Raw genomic sequence first — 24,431 nt, forward strand, 5'->3', positions numbered from 1 at the left:
AGTAAATTTGTATGATATTTGGCAAGTGGCTACTGTTCTTTAAATTTCCTGGGTGTATGTAAACTTCTGGCCTCAACTGTATATATGAAATGTCTTATTTTACATGTAAATTTTCTGGAAGAAATTGTTTGACTTAATTATGTCTCTATAATTTCTTCAGAGTATTGCCAATGAAACAAATGTGATTTTTGTATCTCAATATGTTATTAATTTGTAAGACGTATGAGCAAAATGAATTAATAGATTGTGGATCCCGTTTACCTTTTATTAACCCTAAAAAGACTTTGCTATGTTGATGTCCTAAGAGTTGGGAATGACTCTATATCTTCAGCAATTTACTTTGATTAATGTGATTTCAAATTTATTTTCTTTGTATTTATTTATGTATTTCGATTTCTTATCCATATCTTTAGGGGTTTTCAATCCTGGCTTGTATTCTTATTTTTTGTTTTTAATGACTGATTCTTGTCTTGTCAGCAATGTTATCACAACCATAAAAAGTGAGGTTATATCAATGACACTAAAAATATATATTTGTGAATTTTAGCATTTCTTTCAAATACATGAAATTTTGCTTTTATGCATTATCCGGCTCATGCAAATACAAAATTATACATTACTTTACAATCACATAAGTGGGCATCACAGATTTGGTCTTTTTAGGGTTAAGCCAAGCATCTGGTCCTTACAAAATTGAATGGTCAATTTTTTTTCAAAGATCATAAATTATTGGTAACAACTTGTAAACTGACTAAAATTGTTCATTATGAGGAAAAATTGGAAAAAGGAAAATCCTTATTTACATAATTTTGATTAAAGGCACAATTTTGATATAAAGTCAAGAATTTAATTGCTATGTAAAAAATTTTCTATGTGATTATCTGGGGTGTTTATTTTGACTTATCTATTTCAATGTGATATGTTTATTTTGGAATGATATATTGTGTTGAAAATTAGTTGCAATCGATATATAATATATGTCTACCTTTTATACTGAAATATGAGTTTGTGATAATGTAGTTTTATATTGTAGAGAATATCAACCATTTCAAAATTTTTAGAAGATTTTCTGTTGATTTACCAAAATTGGTGTTTCATTCTCTTTTTCTCACATTGATTTAAAAAAAAATCATAAGCAGACATGACGTGATTCGATACTAAATCCTTCTCATTCTTTTCATGTCTATGTTTTATGCTATTAAAAAAATTGTGCCTTTACATTTATTGTACCTGAATATGTGATGGTTGATATTTTCTGTGTAATTCAAATTTGTTCATGCATTCTTTGAATGAAAATGATGTAACTACATGTAATTTATGTTCAATATCATTTGTGTTCTAGATATACATGTATTACGCTGTTTGAATACTTCTGTTAACTTGCAATTTTCTTTCTTCTCCCATTATTTGCCACCCTTCTCCATTTTGTTTTCCACTTTCTAGGTGTTTTAGGTGTTTTCTGCCATCTAGCCGTGGCTGAGTAATCGCTTTGTTACATAATAACCTGCTGTATAAATGCCAGTGGTCATGACCATAGAAATTAAACTGTAGGAACATTCTGGTCGGGACCATAAACTTGTTGTTAAAGAAGGGGACAGTTCTGGTTTGACGTTTAATAGGGAGCAGGGGTAAAGTATGGTACATACGACCTCTTGGTCAAACAATTTCATGTTTCGCCAAGCCACTTTTTTGGCAGATCAAATTGATGGGGAGCGTAAAGGGTTTTGGTTTTTGTAGTTGATGATCCGGGAGTGATGCTGCAGAGATCTTCGCAAGAGAACCGTCGTGGGTCAAGAGTCTTCGCAAGGTGGAGCTTTGAGCGTTTATGGACATCGTCAGTGTCACCGTCATCGTCGCTGCAGCTTCGCAAGCATCTATGTCATCGTAGCATCTCAAGCAAGTGGATCAGAGTATCGTCCATCGTGAAGGACATCACATCAAAGACACCAGCTTCGGAAACCTTCAGCCTTCGAGACAATTCAGCAAGGTTCTTTGTAGCGATTCCTCGCAGCATTGGTCAGAGATACACTGAGCATCCACCACCAAGACATACCAAAGTCCTCACCTCCGACCTGCAGACTGAGGCAAGTTATTTGTACGTGTCTTTGTGTCCAATTGTATTTTAGTTTTCAATATTTGATGATGTAGAAGTAACACCGATCTCCTATTGACAATAGAACTCCTTGTCACAGAATACTCTGCCCTCGATCACCCTTGACAATTCAGACCACAATCTTTGTATACACAAGCAATTGAACTTTGAGATGTAGTTTGAAAACACCAAGTCAGCTCTTTTTTGGGTCACTCTTTAATTTATGGCTGTAAAAGTGCTTCATCAGCAAACGATTGTTATGATTTCAGTATAAACCTTCTATCTTACTTCACAGGAGTCCACAAGATATTGACATGCCTTTAGCCATGATCTTTAAACATCATATCTTGACATTCGACAAGTATTAGTCTTTATTGACAGTTGTTTTCGTGTAAGATATCAAATCTATGTGTTGAGTGCGCACTTGAAATCAGCAATGTCTTTGTTGTTCAATATTAAGTCTGGCATTGCATCTAGTCCGAGGTAGTTACTCTGGAGTGACACCCATGTTAATTATGTGAGAGCAAACCAGTTTGAAGCAGACTGGATTTTAGATCAACCTTTGTATATTTACTATTTTTATCTGCTTTGGGCGTTACTATTTTTACATATGAACGAAATTATCCCAAGTTTGCAGAAGAATAGGCTTGAACTTCAGGACGTTAACATTGTCTTATATTAGAAATTTGTGATGTTTTTGTTGTTGAGTATGATTATATGTCATTCAAAATTTTGCTAGATGTATGAAATTTTGGCACTTACATTACTTCGATGAAATCTGCTCAGTGTAACTTCTTTTTAACGAAACACAATCGGTAGAACATGCGTAACCAATAACCTACATTTGTAAGTTCATTTGTTAATAATTTTATGAGACAAAGTGTCAAAACAAAGATGTAAATATTGCATTCGCTGATGCTTTTGTCATGCTAACTCCACTTTCTCAAATAATTTGTATGTGTATCTGTCCCCCTTCTCCTCAACTTAGCCCCCCCCCCCCCCCCTCTCTCCCTCTCTCTTTCTCTGTCTTGACTATCTGTACATATCTTTTTTTCTTACATAAGCTTTTCAATGTCAATCTGAGCATTTTATGTCAGAAGTGAAGAATTCATCGTTTGTAAATTCCCAATTTGACCTTGTAGATCACTGACTGATGATGAACTAAAAAAAAAACATTCTGTGGTTGCTATCAAAGGGCTCTTCACCCTCTTGCAAAGACGAGAATACATTTACTTAATTGTCAGTCAAAAATGAAATGATCTTTATACTGCATTTTGGGGTGAATTACCACTTGGTCAAATCTCAAATTGTCTCAAGAAAAAAAGACAAATCTTAACATTAGACTAAATTGGTTTAGGCAATGTGAGAACAAAGCCTATTCATATTTGACCAAGTTGCAATTCACCCTTAACATTGCTAAATCATAACCACTTTCTCTTTTTTTTTCCCTTTCCTTTTTTGAGCAGGTTGCAGAGAAAATAGCTTTGATTGTTCTTACATTGCAGAGACCCAAGGAACATTAGTCATCATGTCTCTTCTTTTTTTTTTCATTGAAAATTGAAGTTCATCTTCAATTTCTTCTGAAGATATTTGAAAATGGGGGATGATGATGATCATTCTAATAAGTTTCTTGAAGGACAGATCCACATATTAATCAAGTTCATGAAATTTTGGCATAACTTTAATATTTCAAGAGAAGAAAACGTAGCTTTGAAAAAGACCCCCCAAAAAAAAGATAATAATAAAAATAATAAAAAAAATAATAATAAATAAAAAATAATGATGATAATAATTGAAAGCTTCAAGTCTGTATGTCCTCATTTATTTTCTTGGCACATCAGCATCCCCCCGTACATTTTATTGATGTTCTGATCAGAAAATAAAGGGGGGAAATCGCTATATCAGTGACTTCATTAATGTTTAATGTTTCCTTAACCAAATATAAATGCATCTTTGTTATTTTTATAAAAATTCATGTGGTTGTTATGAATAAATGTTTCACTTTTATCCTAAATGTAACATTTTTTGGTCTATACTTTCTTGCATTGTATTAGTTTTGCTTTATTCTTCCTGTGCTGCGAGAGTGAATGTTCAGTCTGAAATAAGATTATTAAAAAGCATGAAATTGGAGCAACATGGTCCTATTACATAGGGATTTATTATTATGGTATGTTTACCATGTTTTAGTATTACAATCAATACCATGCATGTCTTTATTTGATTAGTTGCATCACAAATTAAAACCTTGAGAATTACATTCTCTCATTTTCCGATAGATTTTCATCAAACCTTCACAAATATATTTCTCGATTCCCCCCCCCCCCTTCATTTGCTTGAAGTCACACCAACTTATGTTCAGACTGAACCACCTCTATAAGTTACCTAATGAGTAGACTGCAGGCGCAGATCCCTGGTTTTTGCAGTTCGCATAGTGTATAATATAGAGTCTGAAGTAGTGAGACTAGATTCATTGTGTACTGTGGCTGGCTCTATCATTTGCCATTCTGCCGTACTTTGGCAAAAGGAAGCAAGTTACAAAAGTATAATTTGTTATAAATGAGCAATGTGTGTTCGTCATTTACATAGGCGTCAATGCAATTTAACAGCATATTTTCTTTAATATCTTTCCATAGAACGATAAATTCTTCCCTAAATTTTGCCTTAACGTGCAAACATACAAAGGGTGTTTCAGAAACAACAATAACTCAAATTTGACTGATATGTCACTTGCTTCCTTTTGCCAAAGTTGGGCAGCATTGTTTTGACACAGAGCCTTTGGCGCCTAGTCTTCACTGTAGACCTGTTATTGGTTAAAATGTCAAATATGAGTATGTGCTTGTAGACTAACCAATGGGCACTTTTACACAGAGCTTTGCAGTTGATTGTATTGGACATTATGCACAATCAAGAAAACTAATCAATCGTGTGAACAATTGCAAAGTTTTTGTGTTGTGAAATGGAATTGAGTATTAAATTGTAGAAAAGAAATTAAGCAGATAAGATCTCTAAAGTTGTGACAGAAATCGAGTATTGAAGTTGTGAAAGAAATGGGAGAAAAGAGCGCTAAGATTGTTTAAGAAATGAAGCAGACATTTTTGCTGAAGTTGTAAAAGAAATGGAGCAGAAAAGAGTGCGAAGTTGTGAAAGAAATGGAGAAGAAAAGAATGCTAAGATTGTAAAAGAAATGATAGAGAAGAGTTTTTAAGTTTTGAAAGAAATGATACAGAAAATAAATGCTCTAGAGTTGTGAGGAAAAAGAGACGGAAAGAAGCGCTAACATGACCTGAGTGAAAGAAAGTAAGGAGAAATGAGTTCATGTTTTGAAAGAAACTGCTTTTTTTTTTCAAAGTAAATTATATACGAGGGGCACTGTCTTTAAAAGATTGGCAACGTGCTCGTACACCGCAGATAATTCCAATGGTTCAAATTATAAACAACTATGTTTTCCTTACCAAAAAGTAATGCTTCGAATATATTTATTTATTTTGCATGGGTGGTGAAATAAACCCTTTTCATGGATCCATGGTTGAAAATGACCCAACCGGGCCCTTTTTCTCGAATCAGTAATTTTTACGTTGTGTGAGAGCAGGGTGTCCACTATGTAATGGCAGTACCCCCCCCCCCCCCTTCCTGTTCAGATCATAAATTACAAATAATAAAAGGAATAAATTGCATCAAATTATTTTTTTGTATAAAATGCAGTACAGAAGGGAAATCCAATAATCTGTACAGATAAATATCGGTATATAACTTTTTCTGAGATTTTATCTTTTCCCCACAAATCAGTATTTGGGGTAAAAGAATTGGGATTATACTAGTACTCATTGACTGGCTGTATATATCTCCATAGTTTAAGCCGGGGGAACACACTCGGACATGGGAAGGGAGGGATGTGCGCCCCCAAAATCTAAAAAAAATATAGGCCTACCCCATGAACCGAAGTTGCTTTGAAACGAGGGGCTTAAGAACTAGAACTCTGCGAATTGGGGTAATCGGGAATTAGAATTTAAAACGTGAAATGGGGGTCTTCGAGAGGCTGAAGCCTGAAATGAGGGGCTCATGAACTGGGGGGGGGGGGACGAGTTGGCCCCCCGTTTAAAATGGTGAAAATTATATGTTTGGAACTGCTGGCAAGGCGTGAAAAGGGGGCCTCATGGGCCGCACATACTCACTCTACCATTAAAAGTGAGTGCCCCCCTTTCATCTTCTTTTAAGGGTCTATTTCACAAGAAAATGTGGAAATACTAGTCCCTTTTTACCAATAAATAAATATACGTTTAGGGATGGTTTGGAATACCCGTGGTCCCGTGCACTAGTTTGAAAATTTACATGGGAGTGAAGCCATATAAAGTGAGCCCTCAAATTTCTTAACATGTTTGGCTTTTTATTTAAAGGACAAGTCCACCACAACAAAAATTTGATTTGAATAAAAAGAGAAAAATCCAACAAGCACAACACTGAAAATTTCATCAAAATCGGTAAAATAAGAAAGTTATGACATTTTAAAGTTTCGCTTAATTAAAAAAAACAGTTATATGCACATCTTATCTCTAAACAATTTTGTATTAATGATAATTCTGATTTTAAATGTTATTGAATTCACTCATTACTGTACATTACCCACTTACTCTTTTATCTATTATGTATATATTGTTATTTTATGTTAACAGGACCAGGCTGAAAAACAGTTAATCTGAGCCTGTTATCCTGTATAAAGATATTTTAATAAATAAATAAATAAATAATCTTGGTCGGTATGCAAATGAGGAGACCGATGACGTCATCCACTCACTATTTCTTTTGTATTTCATTATATGAAAAATGAAATGTTCTAATTCCTCCCTGTACATGTATAGCATTGTTTAATACTATATGGTTCAGTCAAGTTGGTCCTTATTTTCAAATCTGTAAAAAATATTGTAAAATTCAAACAATAAAAAACAAAAGAAATAGTGAGTGAGGGACATCATCGTCTGTTTCATTTGCATGTCACTGAGTTGTGCATATCACTGTTTTGTGAAAAATAGCGAAACTTCAAAATGTCATAACTTTCTTATTTTACATCCGATTTTGATGAAATTTTCAGTTTTATGCTAGTTTGATTTTTCTCTATTTATTCAGATCAACATTTTTCTGGGGTGGACTTGACCTTTAAAGACAGACAATGATAACGATTATCATTAGTATAAAAGTTGAACACACAATACTAGTTCTAGATATCATTTTTGTGAGAAGCAAAGATCGCGGGGTTTTCCCGTCCATCCCAACCATAAAATAATAGATGTCTTCCCCAGTTTATCATTAGCATTCTGACATTTATAATGACAAGATAAATGTAACAACGAATTCTAGTGATAAGAACAAATTAAGTTCATGACTGATAAGAATGTCATTTACTGTGAGCTTATCACTGGTGATCCAAAGTCAAGGACATGATATGCCCTCATCAGCAAAATATGACCCCATCTTTATTCAACAAATGATATTGATCATTCATTATTATCATGGGAAAATTTGGATTTGTTTAAATATGGTTACTCTTTATAGATAAATCAGGGGTGTGAGAGTTCAGATTTTTATCTGATTTCAGATTTTTTTTGTTTTGATTTTCAGCTTATTTTTGGCCTTCCTCTGTACAAAAAGTATGGGAGCTCTTTCTATTTCAGACTTTTTCAACACTCTTCAGCTTTTTTCAGATCTTTTTATTTGTGACCACTCACACCCCTGATAAATAGAGTCGGTACTTGACTATGATTATGAATTTAGCTGCTATCAGAAAAATCCCAAATGGAGGATAGCTGAAGCATACAAGCTAATTCTATCAAATAAAGTAGGACTTCATTTTTAATAGGTAGAAAATCAGTTCTTTTTATTCTTTTTTATGCAGCGCGGGGCCTGAGCCATGTATTTCATTTCACAATAATTTATCATCGTTAAATTACAAATTGGTCTAGATCTAGAAGTCTGTCCAACACCGCCGACTTAATAGGGCTATTTTGGTCCGGCAGCCGTTTGTTGGGTCTGCTGGATCTCTGTATAGGATTAACCGGGAGACTATAGTAGTATACAAAATATGCCAAGCCCCTCCTACCCCCCTCCCATCAAAAAAAGATACTAGAGAAAAATATGAAAGCAGGTCACCCAGATAAAAGCAATCGACTAAATATAATTTAACAAAACTGAAAAATCTAAGTGGCCTCACACCCGCCCGTGTCACCAAGTTCGGTTTGGGTGATTTTGTCCGTCATAATGTCAATTTGCCATTTCGTCTTCTTTCCTATTCTCATGTTATCTATTAACCATTTGGTATTATTTTCATATGATTATAGCTACATGTTCGTTTACTCGAATATAGGGTCCCATTTCTTATACATGATAAAGACATAATGATAAATATGTTAATCATAAGTTAATCTTAATGAACAACTTTATTTTAATTGGCTATCCTAATCGTATAGATCTTCATGAAACGGATGCAGTCGAGTCTTGGGCGAAATGGATGAGCCAAAGAGGGCCAGACATAATTTTTTACGTGGCAAAATTTCGACCTTTTTATATTTAAAATCTAATTTTGTGATCATTTTAGAGTTTTGACATATTAAAAAAATGATATTGACATAATATTGATTTAGACATAATATTAAACAAATTATATCATATTTTCCCTTTTTCATTTCATGGTCATGAAAATTTTTGCGGTCCATGCCCCCAGCGCCCCACCCCTCTGTACGCCACTGAATTGCACTTGTTTTTTTTTTTTGGGGGGGGGGAGGTGGTAAGTTTAGTTTTAGATAAAATGATTATAGTCAAACTGGATAAGAATAGTGCATGATTATAAAACGAAGTGGGAATTCGCTTAGGCGTATAATATAGCCTGAATAAAAAAAGGACTTTGTATTTTGCACGACTCGGACTACGTTTATATTCATTCTTGTCACTCAATGGCGCTCAATAAAAATCGAACTCGGATCAAGCTCTCCCGGGGGCACCACTTTCATTTTAAGGTGGACGCAATGCTAATACACAAAAGCGCGTAACAAGGGGGTACTTTTTCAAGACCAGGGTCCCGTAACACAAAGGTTAGCGATTAATCGTACGCTTGATTTTTACGATTGATTGTGCATTGTAGCCAATGGAATCAATCGTAGAAAAATGTTCTACGATCATTGCTAAGTTTTGTGTTACGGGCCCCAGGGGAGGGTTTCATCAACATTTTTGTCCGACAAGTGGTCAGATCTGATATCTTTCCTTGATTCTGATAGGTTGAGAAGCACTGTTTCTATCTGGTAACTGTCGGATAAAATGGATAATGTCCGACAAGTCATTTCATGAAACGCTCCCCGGGCGGAAGATGTACACGCGTCTAGAGTGAAAAGCTTATAATTGCGAAGGTCGGTGGTATACCTTTCGACATTTTCATGAAAATTAATTATTCGAGTATTAGTGTTTTATTGTTGTGGGAAACATACGACAATCAAGATACCAGGGTCCCGTTGCATAAAAGTTACTATTTATAGTAACTTTGCCATCCAATGGTAACTACCATGGTAACAATGCTAATCAGCCAATCAGAATCATGGATTTCAGGGAAGTTACCATTGGATGGCAAAGTTACTATAATAGTAACTTTCATGTAACTGGGCCCTGTTGAGGATATTTTGCGGTTGAAGGATGATTGATAACTCTTGTTTAGGTTCCATTTGGATAATCCGTAGTGTCCACTCACCTCGAAAATAGTTCAATTAATTTCCATGATTTTATTCATTATATAGATACAATACTAATGGTATAGATAAACTTGTACGAGTAAAAAAATATGAATATGCTAAAACCCTAAAGGGTTTGTCTGAACATTTATCAGATACCTAGAAAAAGAATATTTAGGAGGCTGCACTCTAAAAGCTCGATTTTAGCAGCCTCCTATAATTTATATTCCCTAATTTTCTGTGCTTTATTGCTTATAATGTTATGTCAAGATGTGGAACAAAACATATTATTGAAGTTGAAACTTGATTACCATATATATATATATATATATATATATATAAATTATATATAATATATAAAGACAATGTTATTAATCTACAAACACAGAAATGATATCTTTGGTAATAGGGGACCACAAAATTGTAAATGTTGGAAATGGAAATGAACAAATTGAAATGAAATATCAATTGAGAAAGAACAATATTTGGTATGACTGGATGAAACATCATTATGGCAAAATATATGCTAAAGAAGATGAATAACTTGAATTATCGAATAGTGCCAGTGACCCCGAGCGAGCTCTCAAACTACTGCAAGACTAAAACTGTACTCAAGTGCAAAGGGGAGTGCAATCTGCAAATCAAATCATATTTTGTTTGTTTTGGCACTAAGCCTGCAATATCATGTGTCCTTTCATTTCAATACGTGCTAATTTCTCTTCAAGAAGGGATCTGTTGATACGGTAGCGCATTCGTGTTTTTGATTTCCCTTCGTCTTGATTTCAAGGTAAATTCTTTAAATAAATTTTAAAGAAATTTCAACGCTTTAAAATAAGAATGGGCGGGAAATGTTATGTTTTGGTGATATACTTCTGTTCGGGACGACATATTGATTATTTCAAGAAACAGCGCACAACAATTTGAAGAGAATATTGCAGATCCGTAGTTTATACTCCTACATGAATTATAAGCCTATTGATCCTATTTATATTTTAGATGTTTATTTTTATATAATTAAAATAAAGTCTCATAATTTATGTTACATGTATTTAAGTGAGAAAGTAGAAGTTCATCTAATTATATCGATTTGATTAATTTTCATATACAAAATGGTTATTTCACATTTGGATGAGAGGGCCTATTATTCGGTAAATTCGAATAATTAATAGCAAAGTTGTAGGCCTACTTCAGTCTTAAAATATGAGAATGTGTGTCTCAAGTATAATTCATTCTGCTATTTTGTGTACTGTAGCCAAATAATTTAAAATAGTCATTTTATTATATTCCTGGAATTCCGATTACGACGTTAGAGCCCGACGAACTTTTAAGAAGTTTGTTATGCATGTTGTTAGGTACCATAAAAAGTTCGCAGAGATTTAATTTTAATAAAGATAAGTTCGTCAGTGCTCATTCAGTTTTGCACATTTTGTTTACTTTCTATTTTGATTGTTATTATCATGATCGTGTTTACTTTTTTGTTGCTTTTTCTTATTTGAAACATTTGTTTACTATTCATGATTGTTACTTTATTCTTATAGTATACTTTCCTACGTCGTGCATTTAGGGGCGTGCAATTTGCAATTAATGCACTGACTTGCTGAGAATTGGCTCAGAAAATTGTCTTGCCGAACGATTTATTCGTATACAAATATCAAAAATTTGGATTTAAATTATTTTAGTTTTAAAATTAATTTTCATATATTTGTAAAGGATTTAGATATGTCTATAGAATATAGATATATTTGCAATATTGGCCTACATGAGTCTCTGTTTGGTTGTGGTATTTTTTTTATTATCTTCAGCTCAATGAAATATTTCCAATTTTGGCAAGAGTGTGTTTTTAGGAGTTCCTCAAAAGATGTTGGACTGAAAAGGGAAAATTTCGATATTTCTCATTGATAAAGGAGGATAAATCATAAAACAAAGAAGAAAATGCTGTATATTTGTCAAAAATTGCATTTTTTTTTGGTAATCAATATCGACATGAAAATAATGTACTAACAGTGCGCGGAACAATTATTTAATAGATGTTTTTTTGCTGAAAGTTGTTACATGTAAGGGTCGGGTTTTTTTAGATTAAAAAAAATGAAGGAAAGGGATGGCATCAAGGGGACAGTTTTCCGAGGAAAAATTTGATAAGCAAAAAAAAAAAGGTTTTTAACCACAATTTTATGATATTTCGTCCCCGAAAAATATCTACAAGCAAAAAAAAAGAAAAAGAAAAAAAGGTCTTCACTTTCAAAAGGGGTGGGGGCACACTTTGGTTTTAATGCCATTTTTACATTACAAATTTTAATTTTGCTTTTCAAGGGGGGACGGGCCGGCTCCTCCCTACCCCCTGGATCAGCCAGTGGATGACATATCACATTTCTTTGTGAAATCACCTAAATATTTTATTTTTATTTAAATCATTTTAGGGTTAAAATGAAGGTGAGTGTGAAATAAAACATTAGATGCTTCGTTTACCAAAACTTATATTATTGAATTTTTATTTTCGGGTTTTTTTTACGTTTTATTAACACCTTTCCCTCTTCGCGCGCTGATAAAGGAGACACGCCCCTGCCCCGCCCCCTTCTCCAACATTCACCCCTTGTCTGCACTACTGAATTACCATTATAACCCAATGTCAAAGCAGTCTGATAGTGTTACACGCTATAAAAATTGCACAATTTGCATAAATATCCTTATCTTGTTAATGCATAAAGGTGAAGTTTGATTTCATTGTTTGTTGCCTCTCACTAAATCAAGTAATATCGCTATTCAAATAATGACCTTACGGGAATTTTAATAACTCAGAACGCACACACTGGCATACTGGGTGTGTGTGCGGGGGGCACATGGGCAAGGGGGGAAGTAAGGGAGAAAGAAAGGGTGAAATTTGATTTAATTTTCTGAATATAATATTGAAATACGTAACAAAATTAGATTTGTATTTTTAATATGTTAAAATATTGGTTGGCTCGCTTCGCTTCCTTATGACTTTTCAAAAAATTGTTCCATGTACGCCATGTTCTGTCCTCAAATATTTTGCCCATTACGCCAATGACCGTACTTTTATTAAAGTACCTTATCGGGTTTAATATTTACTTGGTATATTTATTAAAGAGTAAATAGCAGAACACTAACCTGGCGGTGTGAATATCAAATATTAAGTAAGCCCCGGACGCCACTGAGCGAAAATTCGCCAGTCAGTGCCATACGGTTATGACTAACATTATGTAAAATCATCAACTTATACTGGATAATAATATGTGCGCGAAGATAGAAAAACACGAAAGGGAGAGTCTTTGCTGGTTAAAGAGAAAACCCACCCCGAAACAGTTGGTTTGAATAAAAGGAAAATCAAGAGAGCATGATGCAAAAAAATTTCATCAAAGTCAAATGCAAATTAAGAAAGTTATCGCTATTCAAAATTTTCGCAAAACATTCATATTTATTCACAATGAGGATGATAAGAAAAATGAGAGAGCCGATGATTTTACTATTTTGTATCTGTATGATCTGAAATATAGAATATATCACTTTTTGCAGATTTTACAATTACTCATTTCATTCAATCACAGTAAATTCCAGATATTCTGTTTTCTTATAGGGAGAAATCAAACTTGGTTTCGATTATTTTAACAATTTGGACATATTTCAAATACTTGCATACAAAAGAAATAGTGAAACTGATTTTGAAATGTGTCAACTTAAAACAAAAATGCGACCAATTTTGGTGACATTTTCATAATCATACTTGGCATTACCTAATTTTTCTTTAAAGGAGAATGAAACCCTTGAAACCAGCTGAATCCATATCAAAGAGAAAAATCAAAGAAACATATTGTTGAAAGTTTGAGGAAGATTGAATGAATAATAAGAAAGTTGTGAGCATTTGAATATTGAGATCACTAATGCCATGTAGATCCTCCCATTGGCAATGCGACCAAGATCTGTGATGTCACACACGTACAACTCCCTCATTACTTTAGTACTTATTTCACTTATATTCTCACTTTTATAGAGTCTATCACAAGGTGAGGTGTTCTCTTTATGAGAGGACAAGTACAGAGGTTTCACACCATTATATCATTGATGAATCGTTTGTCATATGATTAGAATGAGCAAAAAGAGATGTTTTGGGGTATATTTTCAGTGTCCAAAAGGGGAGAGTTGTTCATCTGTGACATCATAGATCTTGGTCGCATTGCCAATGGGAGGATCTCCATAGCATTAGTGATCTCGACATTCAAATGCTCATAACTCTTCTATTGCTAGTCCTATTTTACTCAAACTTTTGTTGATCTTATTCTTTGATTTTTCTGCTTTCACAAAAGCTAACTTGCTCCAAGAGTTTCATTCTCCTTTAATCCAAATAGACCTATGTTTTATGATTTTAGGCTGATGATGAGGTGTGAACCTCGAAACGTGTTCCGTTTGATAAAATGTTATGTTCTTTTCCTTAATTTCGTCTCCAAATATGCCTATTTTTCTCGAGGTGGACTTCCCCTGTAAAACGCCGAACTAGAGAGAAAGTGAAAATCTATCCTAGTTTGATTTCACCAAAGAGACCAAAAAAAAAAACATTATTTCCCTAGCCCTCCCCCCCCCCCCCCCACTGAAAATTCTATCATTTGGTCAAATAGGCCTACATTATATTCAAAATTGAAGTGTACTGCCAGCCGGAGTATTGGTAAAATTACGTAAATTTTTGGATCCAAAGTCAATATTTAATATGGTGTTGGTCAAGTTTACTCGTTACTGTCGGAGTGTAATGTAAAGAAAATTGGTTATGACTATTTTTAGGTGAGTGTATAGTTCCTCTGTCAAATAGAACCAAATATGGTATCTACCCAATAAATGAAAGGGGATGCTATGTTAGTGGGGATCGGGATAAGGGGGTAGATGGGTTTGTTTCGAATGGGATAATGTCCATCTCAGATTGATTAAAATAATGATTGGCATTTCCTGACACATAAACCGTAACTAATAAAGGGATGCTCCAGGCTAAAAATATTTATATCTAAATAAATAGAGTAAAATTCACAGAGCAAAATGTAAAAATTGTCATCAAAATCGGATAACAAATAACGAAGTTATTGAATTTCAAAGTTTACAAATATTTTGTGAAAAACGGTTATTTATGCACATCGTCATGAATATTCATTAGGTGGGCTGATGATGTCACATCCCCACTTTCCTTTTTGTTATGTTATTACATGAAATCATGAATGTTTCATTTTTGTATACATGTGTAAATGATGTGTCTCTATTAAGATGAAATAAGTTGCGGCAATAAATAACTAATGCACTAAATTAGTTGTCAATCCAATTGTTGTAGTTCTTAGTAGAAGCATTTTGAATTAACCTAATTTCATATGATAAAATACAAAAGAACAAGTGGGGATATGACATCATCAGCCCACCTTATTGATATTCATAAAGACATGCCTAGAACTGTTTCACCGGAAAAATGCAAATCTTCAAAAATTCAATAACTTTGGTATTTGTCATCCGATTTTTATCAAATTTTCAGCATTTTGCTTTTTGAGTTTTACTCTATTTATTGCGATAGAAATATTTCCAGCCTGGACCATCCCTTTAAATAAATTTTAATAATAATAATTGTACATTTATATTGCGCAATTTCTATATGTATACTCAACTGCGCATTACAATAATGTTATTATTATTACCCGGCTATACCCGTGCTGCCTACAGGCGCTCTGGCATTCGAGGAATTTCTTCCTGCCCAATCACCTCACCTGGGTTGAGTGCAGCACAATGTGAGAAAATTTCTTGCTGAAGAAAAACACGCCATGGCTGGGAATCGAACCCACGTCCCTCAGATTGAAGGACGAGAGTCATATCCACTAAACCACGACGCCCCACACATAAACCACATTTTCTGCAAGGAAAGAAAGCAAAACCAACAAGAATAGCATTAGCACATAATTTATATAGAACAACCTTTTGAGAAGTCGTTCATCTCTATAGGTCTTTTTATTTAAATCATCATGATTATATTGTACATTCGAAATTGTAATTTGATTTAACATCTTTATTGTGATGTGAAGTGTATAAAGTTATTTCTTTACATTTCAAAGATCGCCCTCTATCGGCATGGCTTTGTCAGCTCTGCGGTTAACTGCATCACGTTTGGCATCTCCGATCAACCACGCCCTCCCATCAAACTGGTCACGTGCTCTGGTCGCCACGGCAACTGGCTGTACATGGAATGGACGTCTCTCATTCAGGTTTTTCCCCTTCTTTTTGTGATTTATTTTTTTTACATATAAATAATAGCAATAACAAAAAAAAGCAACACAAATAAGATCAATTACAATGCATTGAAGTCGATATACTCCGGGCCTGGGGCCAGCTGGTCAACTTGTTATCTTTGGCAACTAGCTCTTGATCCCTCTTGATTTATGACAGTCATGACAATCTGCCTACATCATACTAACTGAACAAAAAAAAAACTATATAAGGTGTCCGAACTGACATTTCTTACTCTTCGAATCAAATGTTCTTTACAGTACAAGCACCGCGACAAGGACCTGTTGGTCAACTAATCCCGGTACGTACCGACCTTCCAAGATCATCACCAGGACAGTGCAGACACAATCCGCCATCACGACCAATGAGGAGATCGCCTCCATAGCGAGAAATGCCTCTGAGGATTGGTTCGAGATCACATGGAAGGATGGCTTCCAAGGTCAGTACCCTTACGTATGGCTCCGGGACAACTGTCGGTGCGAGAAATGCTACCATCAGGTGTGCTACCAGAGGTCCTTTCTGATGGCTAACCTTGACCCGGAAGTGAAACCTGTACAGGAAGGACTCACGGAGGACGGGAGAATCTTGAAGGTAATTGTAATAATATATTGTGTTTTCGCATTTCTTGTATGATGGACTCACACGAAAAATTGACGTTTAAGAATTGATGATTTCAATTTGATTGGCTTGTATTTTTGTTTTATTTAATAGGCCTATGCGGTCTAAATTTCTGGTTTAGGTATGGTTTTCCGAAATGTGGCAAAATGGTAAGCATAAGCGGCAAATTCGGTACTTATATCATACCAGAATCATCTCGGAATAATTTCCCTTTTAAACCAAAAAATCCATAAGAGAGCATATAGTAAACATTAAAAAAAAAAACATACGCAGCGTTAACCAAATGTTTTAAGGGGGGGTGGCACTCATTTAACTTTCAAAAAGACGAGGGAATCTAAACTAGTTTAGAAACAATATGACTTCAAGTTATCTTATTTCATTTGTGTTCTGGAGGCTTCAGGTTTGTACATTATGCACCTTCGCCGGAATGGTCATAATGTTCCTAATAGTTCTTTTGACATAGATTTAAGGCGACTTCTTGTGTTTGTGGCACAGCCACTGGCAAAAGGAAATCACGACCTGGGCAAGTAGATATGCACATTTCACGGTGCATAATTCACATTCTTGATGATACCATTCTTGTCGCACAGATCAAATGTGTGCAAGATTAATATACATCTTCGCTGGTGCACACTACATGTTTCTCGTCGCACAGATCAAATGTGTGCAAGATTAATATACATCTTCGCTGGTGCACACTACATGTTCCTATTCTTTTCCTCCCACAGATCAAGTGGTCAGACGACCACGATAGTATCTACCCATCCGAATGGCTGAAACTCCATCGCTTCGATGAGACGGACTTCGACGTCGTCCGTAAGATCAAGCCGGTGTCCTGGGGGTCTGAGTGGACGATACCATCCTACAGCTACGAGGACTTCATCAACAACGATAAGACGCTCTACGACTGGATGGACAGCCTCGTGAAGTATGGACTCGTCATGATCAAGTATGCACCAGCTAGTGACGGGATCTGTCAGAAAGTGTGCGACAGGGTCGGCTACGAGAGATTCACCTGTTACGGGTATGTTTAAATTCCATAACTGTCATACAGATATTATTGTATTAATTGAAGTGAAATAGATAACACTTCGATTTTTAACCAACTTAAACTTTTAAGGGGGAGTTAACTCCATTGCCACATACAATAGTCATGATAGTCTTGATACGTACGTATATAACTTTCCAATAAACATTCAGAATTTTTTTCTTTTAAATTTGAGTTGAAATTAATTTAAGTCTCATCATAATTATGACACAATGGAATCAAGATAATACAAATTCCTGTAGTCGGATCTTCATCTTTTTTCTTTTTTTTGATGCTTGGAAATATTCTGGGAATTCTGATTGCGGAACATATTGTGGTTTGAAAATAGCGCGAAATAGTGTTTCATTGAAATGAAATGAAATTATTTTTATGGGCATACGTAGTAAGACTACAAAATCAGTATGATGCATCTTGGGTAAGATGCAGGTCTTAAACCGGTGCTGACATGCGCAGTTCTTCACTCTTCTAACCCGCGAAAATAGCAAAATCTAAAGGTCAGGTCCCACTTGCCGACGGACACAAACCGTATTCATAACGGATACAGCGGACAAGCACAATTTCGGGGTGGCTCCATCCGTTTTTATCCTCTCCAGACAATGGACAAAATGGGAGAACAATGAAATCACGGTGGATGCTCGATGGATATAGAGCGTATGAAACACTTCTGCAAAGAGTACACAACGGATACATAACGTTTTCCAATGGATGGCAAGGTTCTTTTCCGTTTTACATCCTCTCTGAATCCGTAGATGCAGTGGGACCAAGCCTTAAAGAAGAAAAGACGTTACGCATTGATGATATGAAAAAGGTTTCTTTATTTTTCTAATTTCGTATTATTATATTTCACTTATCCACTATACTTAGATCTGATTTTAGGGTTGAAAATTTGTTTGATTCGAGTAGTTTGGCTTTCACAACCAACGAGCTCGGATTACACGTGGATTTACCATACTACGATTACAGGCCCGGGGTAAGTGATAATGGTGATGAAGATGATGGTGTTGGTGGTGATGATGATGATGACGACGACGACGATGGTGATGATGATGATGGCGATGAAGAAGAAGAAGATGATGAAGATGGCGATGATGGTGAAAATGGTGATGATGAAGGTGATGGTGATGATAATGATGATGATAGTGATGTTGATGATAATGACGACGACGATGGTGATGATATGATGAGGGAAATGATGATGACGATGGTGGTGATGATGATGGTGATGATGATGATCATGATGATCATGGTGATGATGATCATGGTGATAAAGATGATGATGGTGATAAAGATGATGATGGTGATGATGATGATGGTGCTGGTGATGATGATGATGATGATGATGATGACGATGGTGGTAATGATGATGGTGATAATGATGATGGTGATAATGATGATGACGATGGTGGTAATGATAATGATGGTGGTGATGATAACGATGTTCTTGGTGATGATGATGATGATGATGATGATGGTGGTGATGATGTAAATGATAACAAAGGAAGAAGGGCGATATGCTGTTGCTGATAATAATAAAAATTGAAATAATGGCGATAATGGTAATGATGACATTTGTATTCATTACAATGATATAATTATCATTATATCATTCTTGTAGCTATTACTAATAATAAGAATATTGCACTCTTTGAAATGATCCAGGAACTACATGGGTAGTTCCGGTGTGGTAATTGTCTTTAAATATTAAGTACTGTCTCACAAAAATACTAGGAAGTTGTTTTTTCTTTTCGTCTCTTTTCCATACATCTTGCATTATATTTTTCATACTCCTTGTATTGTATTTTTTCTGTTGAAAATTAAAAAAATACGATTTGAATTTGAATTTGAATATTCCAGGTTCAACTTCTTCATTGTATTCGTCAATGTGAGGTAAAGGGAGGAGACAGCCAGTTCGTCGATGCAAAGCGAGTTGTAGATAGGCTGAAAGCAGAAGACCCAGAATCCTTTGAGACATTGACCCAAGTCAAATTGGACTTCCGGTTAATCGGAAAGGACTTCATCGATACGCATCTTCAACAGGCAAGACCAATGATAGAGTAAGAGGAAAAACTTATAATCTTCTTCTTTCTTTTTTTATTGGTTTTATGGAAACGATTTTTTTCATTTTTAGTTATAGCTTCTTTATTCTGGGGTATCTTATCCAAAACGAAACCGTCGTGTTCATTATTTCCTTTTCCTTTTTGTCCCTCCCTCTTTCAAAATTGCCTTTCCTCCTTTCATGTTTTTCACTTGTAGGTATTTTCTATGATATGTTAGCCACTATATCGAGCCCAGATAGAATTCAAACTGGCAAATAAGTGCTGTATAAAAAGTAAATGCGTACCTGAAAGGAACTTCCATGACTATTTTCCAGGCCATGCGCGTCAAGATTATGACTATATGACTTTTTTACACATCTATATTTTTACTATCAACAAGAGCAACTGGGTTAGACTTTATAGAAACCAATAAATTTGGGAAGTTTAGTCACTATGTTCATGAAGTTCTGGCACATGCGAATTTTATTCAGGATTCGTTTTTACTTGCCTTGGTATGATATAGGCATATAAGGTTATAAGTTTATTTTATCTTTGTCTAATTACAAAACCTTCTCTGCAGCAACAAAGACATTTTAAAACTTGTTTTAACAGTTTCCAGGATGGTGAATAATTTTCCTTCATAAATCGTTGAATGGTCATATTTCCCATTTTAACCGCGCCACAGACTCACTGATGACGGTGAATTCAAAGGGTTGGCATACAACGACCAAGTGAGGTCGCCCTACATCAATATTCCTGTTCGCCAAGTTAAAGGCGTCTACAAGGCCCTAAAGAGATTCCACACAGCTATGTATAGGAAAGATAACTTTATCAACTACAAGCTTAAAGAAGGTATGTTTCGCCACCTAGGACGTTTTCCTTGAACATGTTGTAACATTGTCTTAAAGAATTCTTTATATGAATGTTTCTAAGCGCTTTAAAGATAAAGGGGTCGGGTAAAACACTTCCTAATTGGAAATTTAACAATCAAAAACGAAAAATTATAGTGTAAAGTGTTTTTATATTGAGAAATAACGATTCAGATTACCAATCTACAGAACTTGGAAATACAAAGAGGAAATCAACGAAGTGTATTGATTTCAACGCTGGTGTTACTAAAATTAGAAAAAAAATGTAAGTAAGCATGAATACAATTAAATGAGTGGTAATTCATTAAAACTATAATTATAAATATGTTATCATTCATTATAAAATGAAATTAATCCTCAATGAGAGTGTGAAAATCTGAAAAATGAGAAGAATTAAAGGTATTGATTTTGACCATTGAAACAACATGGACATACCCGAATGATATATCTTAATGTGTTCGTTGACATCCTCGTCATAGGCAGTCTTAAATTGGCCCATAATCAAACCTGAGCACGACAGGCGTTTTAGACCTAACAATTTATTAATAAAATGGTTCATAAGACCATTCACCAGGCCCGAATTTACTTAGTTTTGAATATCTTTTTAATGTTAACTATTTTCTCTTTCTCTTCTTCAACAATTTTGACTTTCCAGGAGAGGTAGTTACCTTTGACAACAACCGGGTAATGCATGGTCGCAGTGGCTATACAGTGACCTTCGAAGATGGCAAAGACAAGTCCAGGTTGCTTGAGGGCGCCTTCCTGGATTGGGATGAAATTTATTCGCGTATTCGCCTTCTTGATGAAGGGATGAACGGCACACCAAAGCTGTAAAATATATCTGGACATCTGGACTGTAAAAGTATATCTGGACTGTATTTAGAAAAAATCTCTGGACACTATATTTTTAGATGAGCGAAGTGACAACAAGCTACAGATGTGTAGCAGAATGCCCTTGATAGCCTGTGTCGTGTGTGTTGGATATTACAATCATAAAGTGAGCGCTGCCTGACCAGGAGCAATATGCCAGCGTTCTGTATATTCTTTGGCTTTTATTTTTCTGTATCAGCTGGAGATTTTGTTGTTATCATTTTCTTGAAACATGTGTAATATGTACAGACGAGGTATTTTCGGATAATTTTATAGCAGCAAGGGAAGGGGGGAGATAATCATTCCCAAATCGGTTGCTGTACATAATTTAAAAGAAAATGCGGGAAGGGGAAGCCCTGCCCCGGTCCCTCCACTTCTTCGGGATTCCCGCCCCTGAATGGATATGAGATAAATTCTGATTCCTAGAGTCGGATTCCCCCCCCCCTACGAAAAATAGATAAACCATTGGAGATAATAAATTTTCTTCAATATGCTTCCTTAAGTTAGGCTGGTGACCCGCTTCCTGATGCTTCCCTCAGGGATGCACAATAGGACCTCACTTTTTCGAACTATCACTGCTCACCGGTCAAACTAGCATTGTTCGTGTAACAGTTTGCCAGAAGATGCAAAACTCTACCAGGCATTTTCCAATTAAAGTGACTCTGATGACACCGGATTAGACATCTCTGTTATTTGCTGTGACTGATTAGGTCAGGTTGTGTGTTGTTTACAAAATACATTCTTGGTTCCTTCCCGTACTAACATGGTATCGATCCAAACACATTTTGTACATGTCACTGTTTCTCTTGCTCTGACATATCAAATTCCCCATTGTTTTTGTTATCTTATATATTTGTTATAAAGTACGTTTTCCGACACCATAATGAAATTCTCCTTGCCCAGACAAAGAGATAGAGACACAAATCATCTTCAAGGGCGCTACGGGGGGGGGGGGGGGGGGGGGGCACCTGCTTCTATGATTCTCCAAGTAATGAATTAAAAAGTAAAGGCCTTGGACACAATTAAGCCCTTTTTATTATGTTACTATCCACCTCACTATAGTCTAACGTTCTAACAAACTAAAAAAGAATTTAAAGGGTTTCTTAAGAAAAGTATTGGTAAAAAGGAAACATGTTCTGATCGATGGTGGGTGAAATATGATATGAAATGCGTATTTCATGTTCTGCAGCAATTCGTATACTTTCCCGTGTTCTTTATTTTTATACATGTATATTTTTGTTAGTTTTCGATTAGAGGCGCACGGCGCGGTTCCCAACGCACAATGGGTCAACTCCCCGGCTATTTTTCAGTTTTTAGTGTATAACTGGTTTTCTTTGGGTTATATTATTGGCCAAGAATTCAGTGCCATTCTGCATGTATTCCCCTCTGTAACTCTTGTACAATTCGTTTATCTTTGCCAAATAAATAAATATAAGAATTGATATAAATAATTCTTATTTTCCGATGTATTCCACATTTTTAAAGTACACTTGTTTCGATTGCTTTGTCATGATAGTAATTGCATTGGTATTGTTCATATGTTGTTCAGAGACAGCCCGAAATTATGGTTCAATTTCTCTCAAATCTAGGAAATTTGTCATGAAAAACGTAGGAAGCAAAAAAAAACTTTTTACTTGCCTATACCAATTATTCACCATTATGACCACTAAAAATATTTTCCTGGCTCTCAAATTAAGGAGGGGGGCTGGGAAGGGTCCTATTCGCGCCACCCCCCCCCCCCCCCGATTTGCCACTGCTTAGATCCCCTTTCATAGAAAAACAAACGTGAAAACCCCGAAAATGACACATTGAGAACAACAAGACTTTAGGGTAAATAGAAAAAAAAACCAATGAGTATAGGCTATAGGACCGAAAACTACTGATTTTTGGCTCCAAGCCTTTTACAAGAAATGATAAATACATATCGACCTGATATGTATGTTTGCAGATTGAATGGGTACATGTAGTCAACATTCATGCCGATTGCGGGATGAGGAGACTATTGGGTTTTGGTTATAATAATCTTAACACCATTTTCTGAAAGAGATGGATAGAAGAGACCGAGCCCCAAAGTAATAATTTTGATTAATTTTATATTTTTATTAATTTCATAATAAGTGGTAGTATCTTACGCTAAGGGAAAGGTTACTTTATGCGGGTTTTTTGGCCAGGTAACATCTTAGTTTAAAATCAACCGAGTCAGCAGAGTTGTGGTTTAACAGGTATAATGAGATCTTTAGTAGCTCATCAATGTGAATCATACACGCAATGTGTACATTTGATAGGAATTATTAGCAAATATAAATGAAGTGTATCTTATACATATTAGTGGGTGAGCAACATGAGGGGAAGCGGGGTGGGAGAGAGAGAGAGAGAGAGAAGGGGAGAAAAGATAGAGAAGAATGGGATAGATAAATTAAGAGAGGAAAGCAGAAAGAAAGAGTGGAGGAAAAGGAAAGAGTGAGGGAGCGCAGAGAGGGAGAGACAGACATAAAAATAATAGAAGACCGGGGAAGATAAAATGAGAGGAGAAAGGGAGGGGAAAGAAATCGAAGAAGAGGAAGGGACTTTGGAAAAAATAAAGAAAGAATGAATAAGGGGGAGAGAGAGAGCAACCAAGATAAGTCAGAGTGGGGAGAAAATAGTGAGAGAAAGAAGAGAGGGAATGTGGAGAGGGGAAGAGATAAAAGAAAAGTGGGAGAAGTGGCAAAGTTGGTGAAAGAACACGCTATAAAGAAAATCGTATATTAATGAACCTCTTCTTACATAATGAGCCCCCCAAAAAAAACAAAAAAAAATGGTTATAATGGAAAATATTCATCTTATTTTCAAACATTCGGATCATCATGCATGTTTTGCTCATACAGTTACACAAGACTATTATTATGTTCATACTCTTTTTTTTAAAGAAAATAAACAATTCCCTAGTAA

The 24,431-nt window shown here is 35.3% G+C and overlaps 1 protein-coding gene across 1 annotated transcript; it reads left to right on the plus strand.

The window, feature by feature from the left end:
- The first annotated feature begins 10,467 nt into the window (after positions 1–10,467).
- Positions 10,468–22,977, plus strand: LOC129268731 (gamma-butyrobetaine dioxygenase-like). The gene is made up of 8 exons (XM_064104322.1): positions 10,468–10,585; positions 15,888–16,037; positions 16,320–16,650; positions 17,406–17,701; positions 18,590–18,695; positions 19,580–19,779; positions 20,447–20,613; positions 21,286–22,977. The coding sequence occupies exons 2-8, from the start codon at positions 15,904–15,906 to the stop codon at positions 21,462–21,464; spliced, it is 1,413 nt and encodes a 470-aa protein (XP_063960392.1). The 5' UTR covers positions 10,468–10,585; positions 15,888–15,903; the 3' UTR covers positions 21,465–22,977.
- Positions 22,978–24,431: the final 1,454 nt, after the last annotated feature.

This window comes from Lytechinus pictus, chromosome 9 (assembly GCF_037042905.1).
Source record: "Lytechinus pictus isolate F3 Inbred chromosome 9, Lp3.0, whole genome shotgun sequence".
Classification (NCBI taxonomy): Eukaryota; Metazoa; Echinodermata; class Echinoidea; order Temnopleuroida; family Toxopneustidae; genus Lytechinus; species Lytechinus pictus.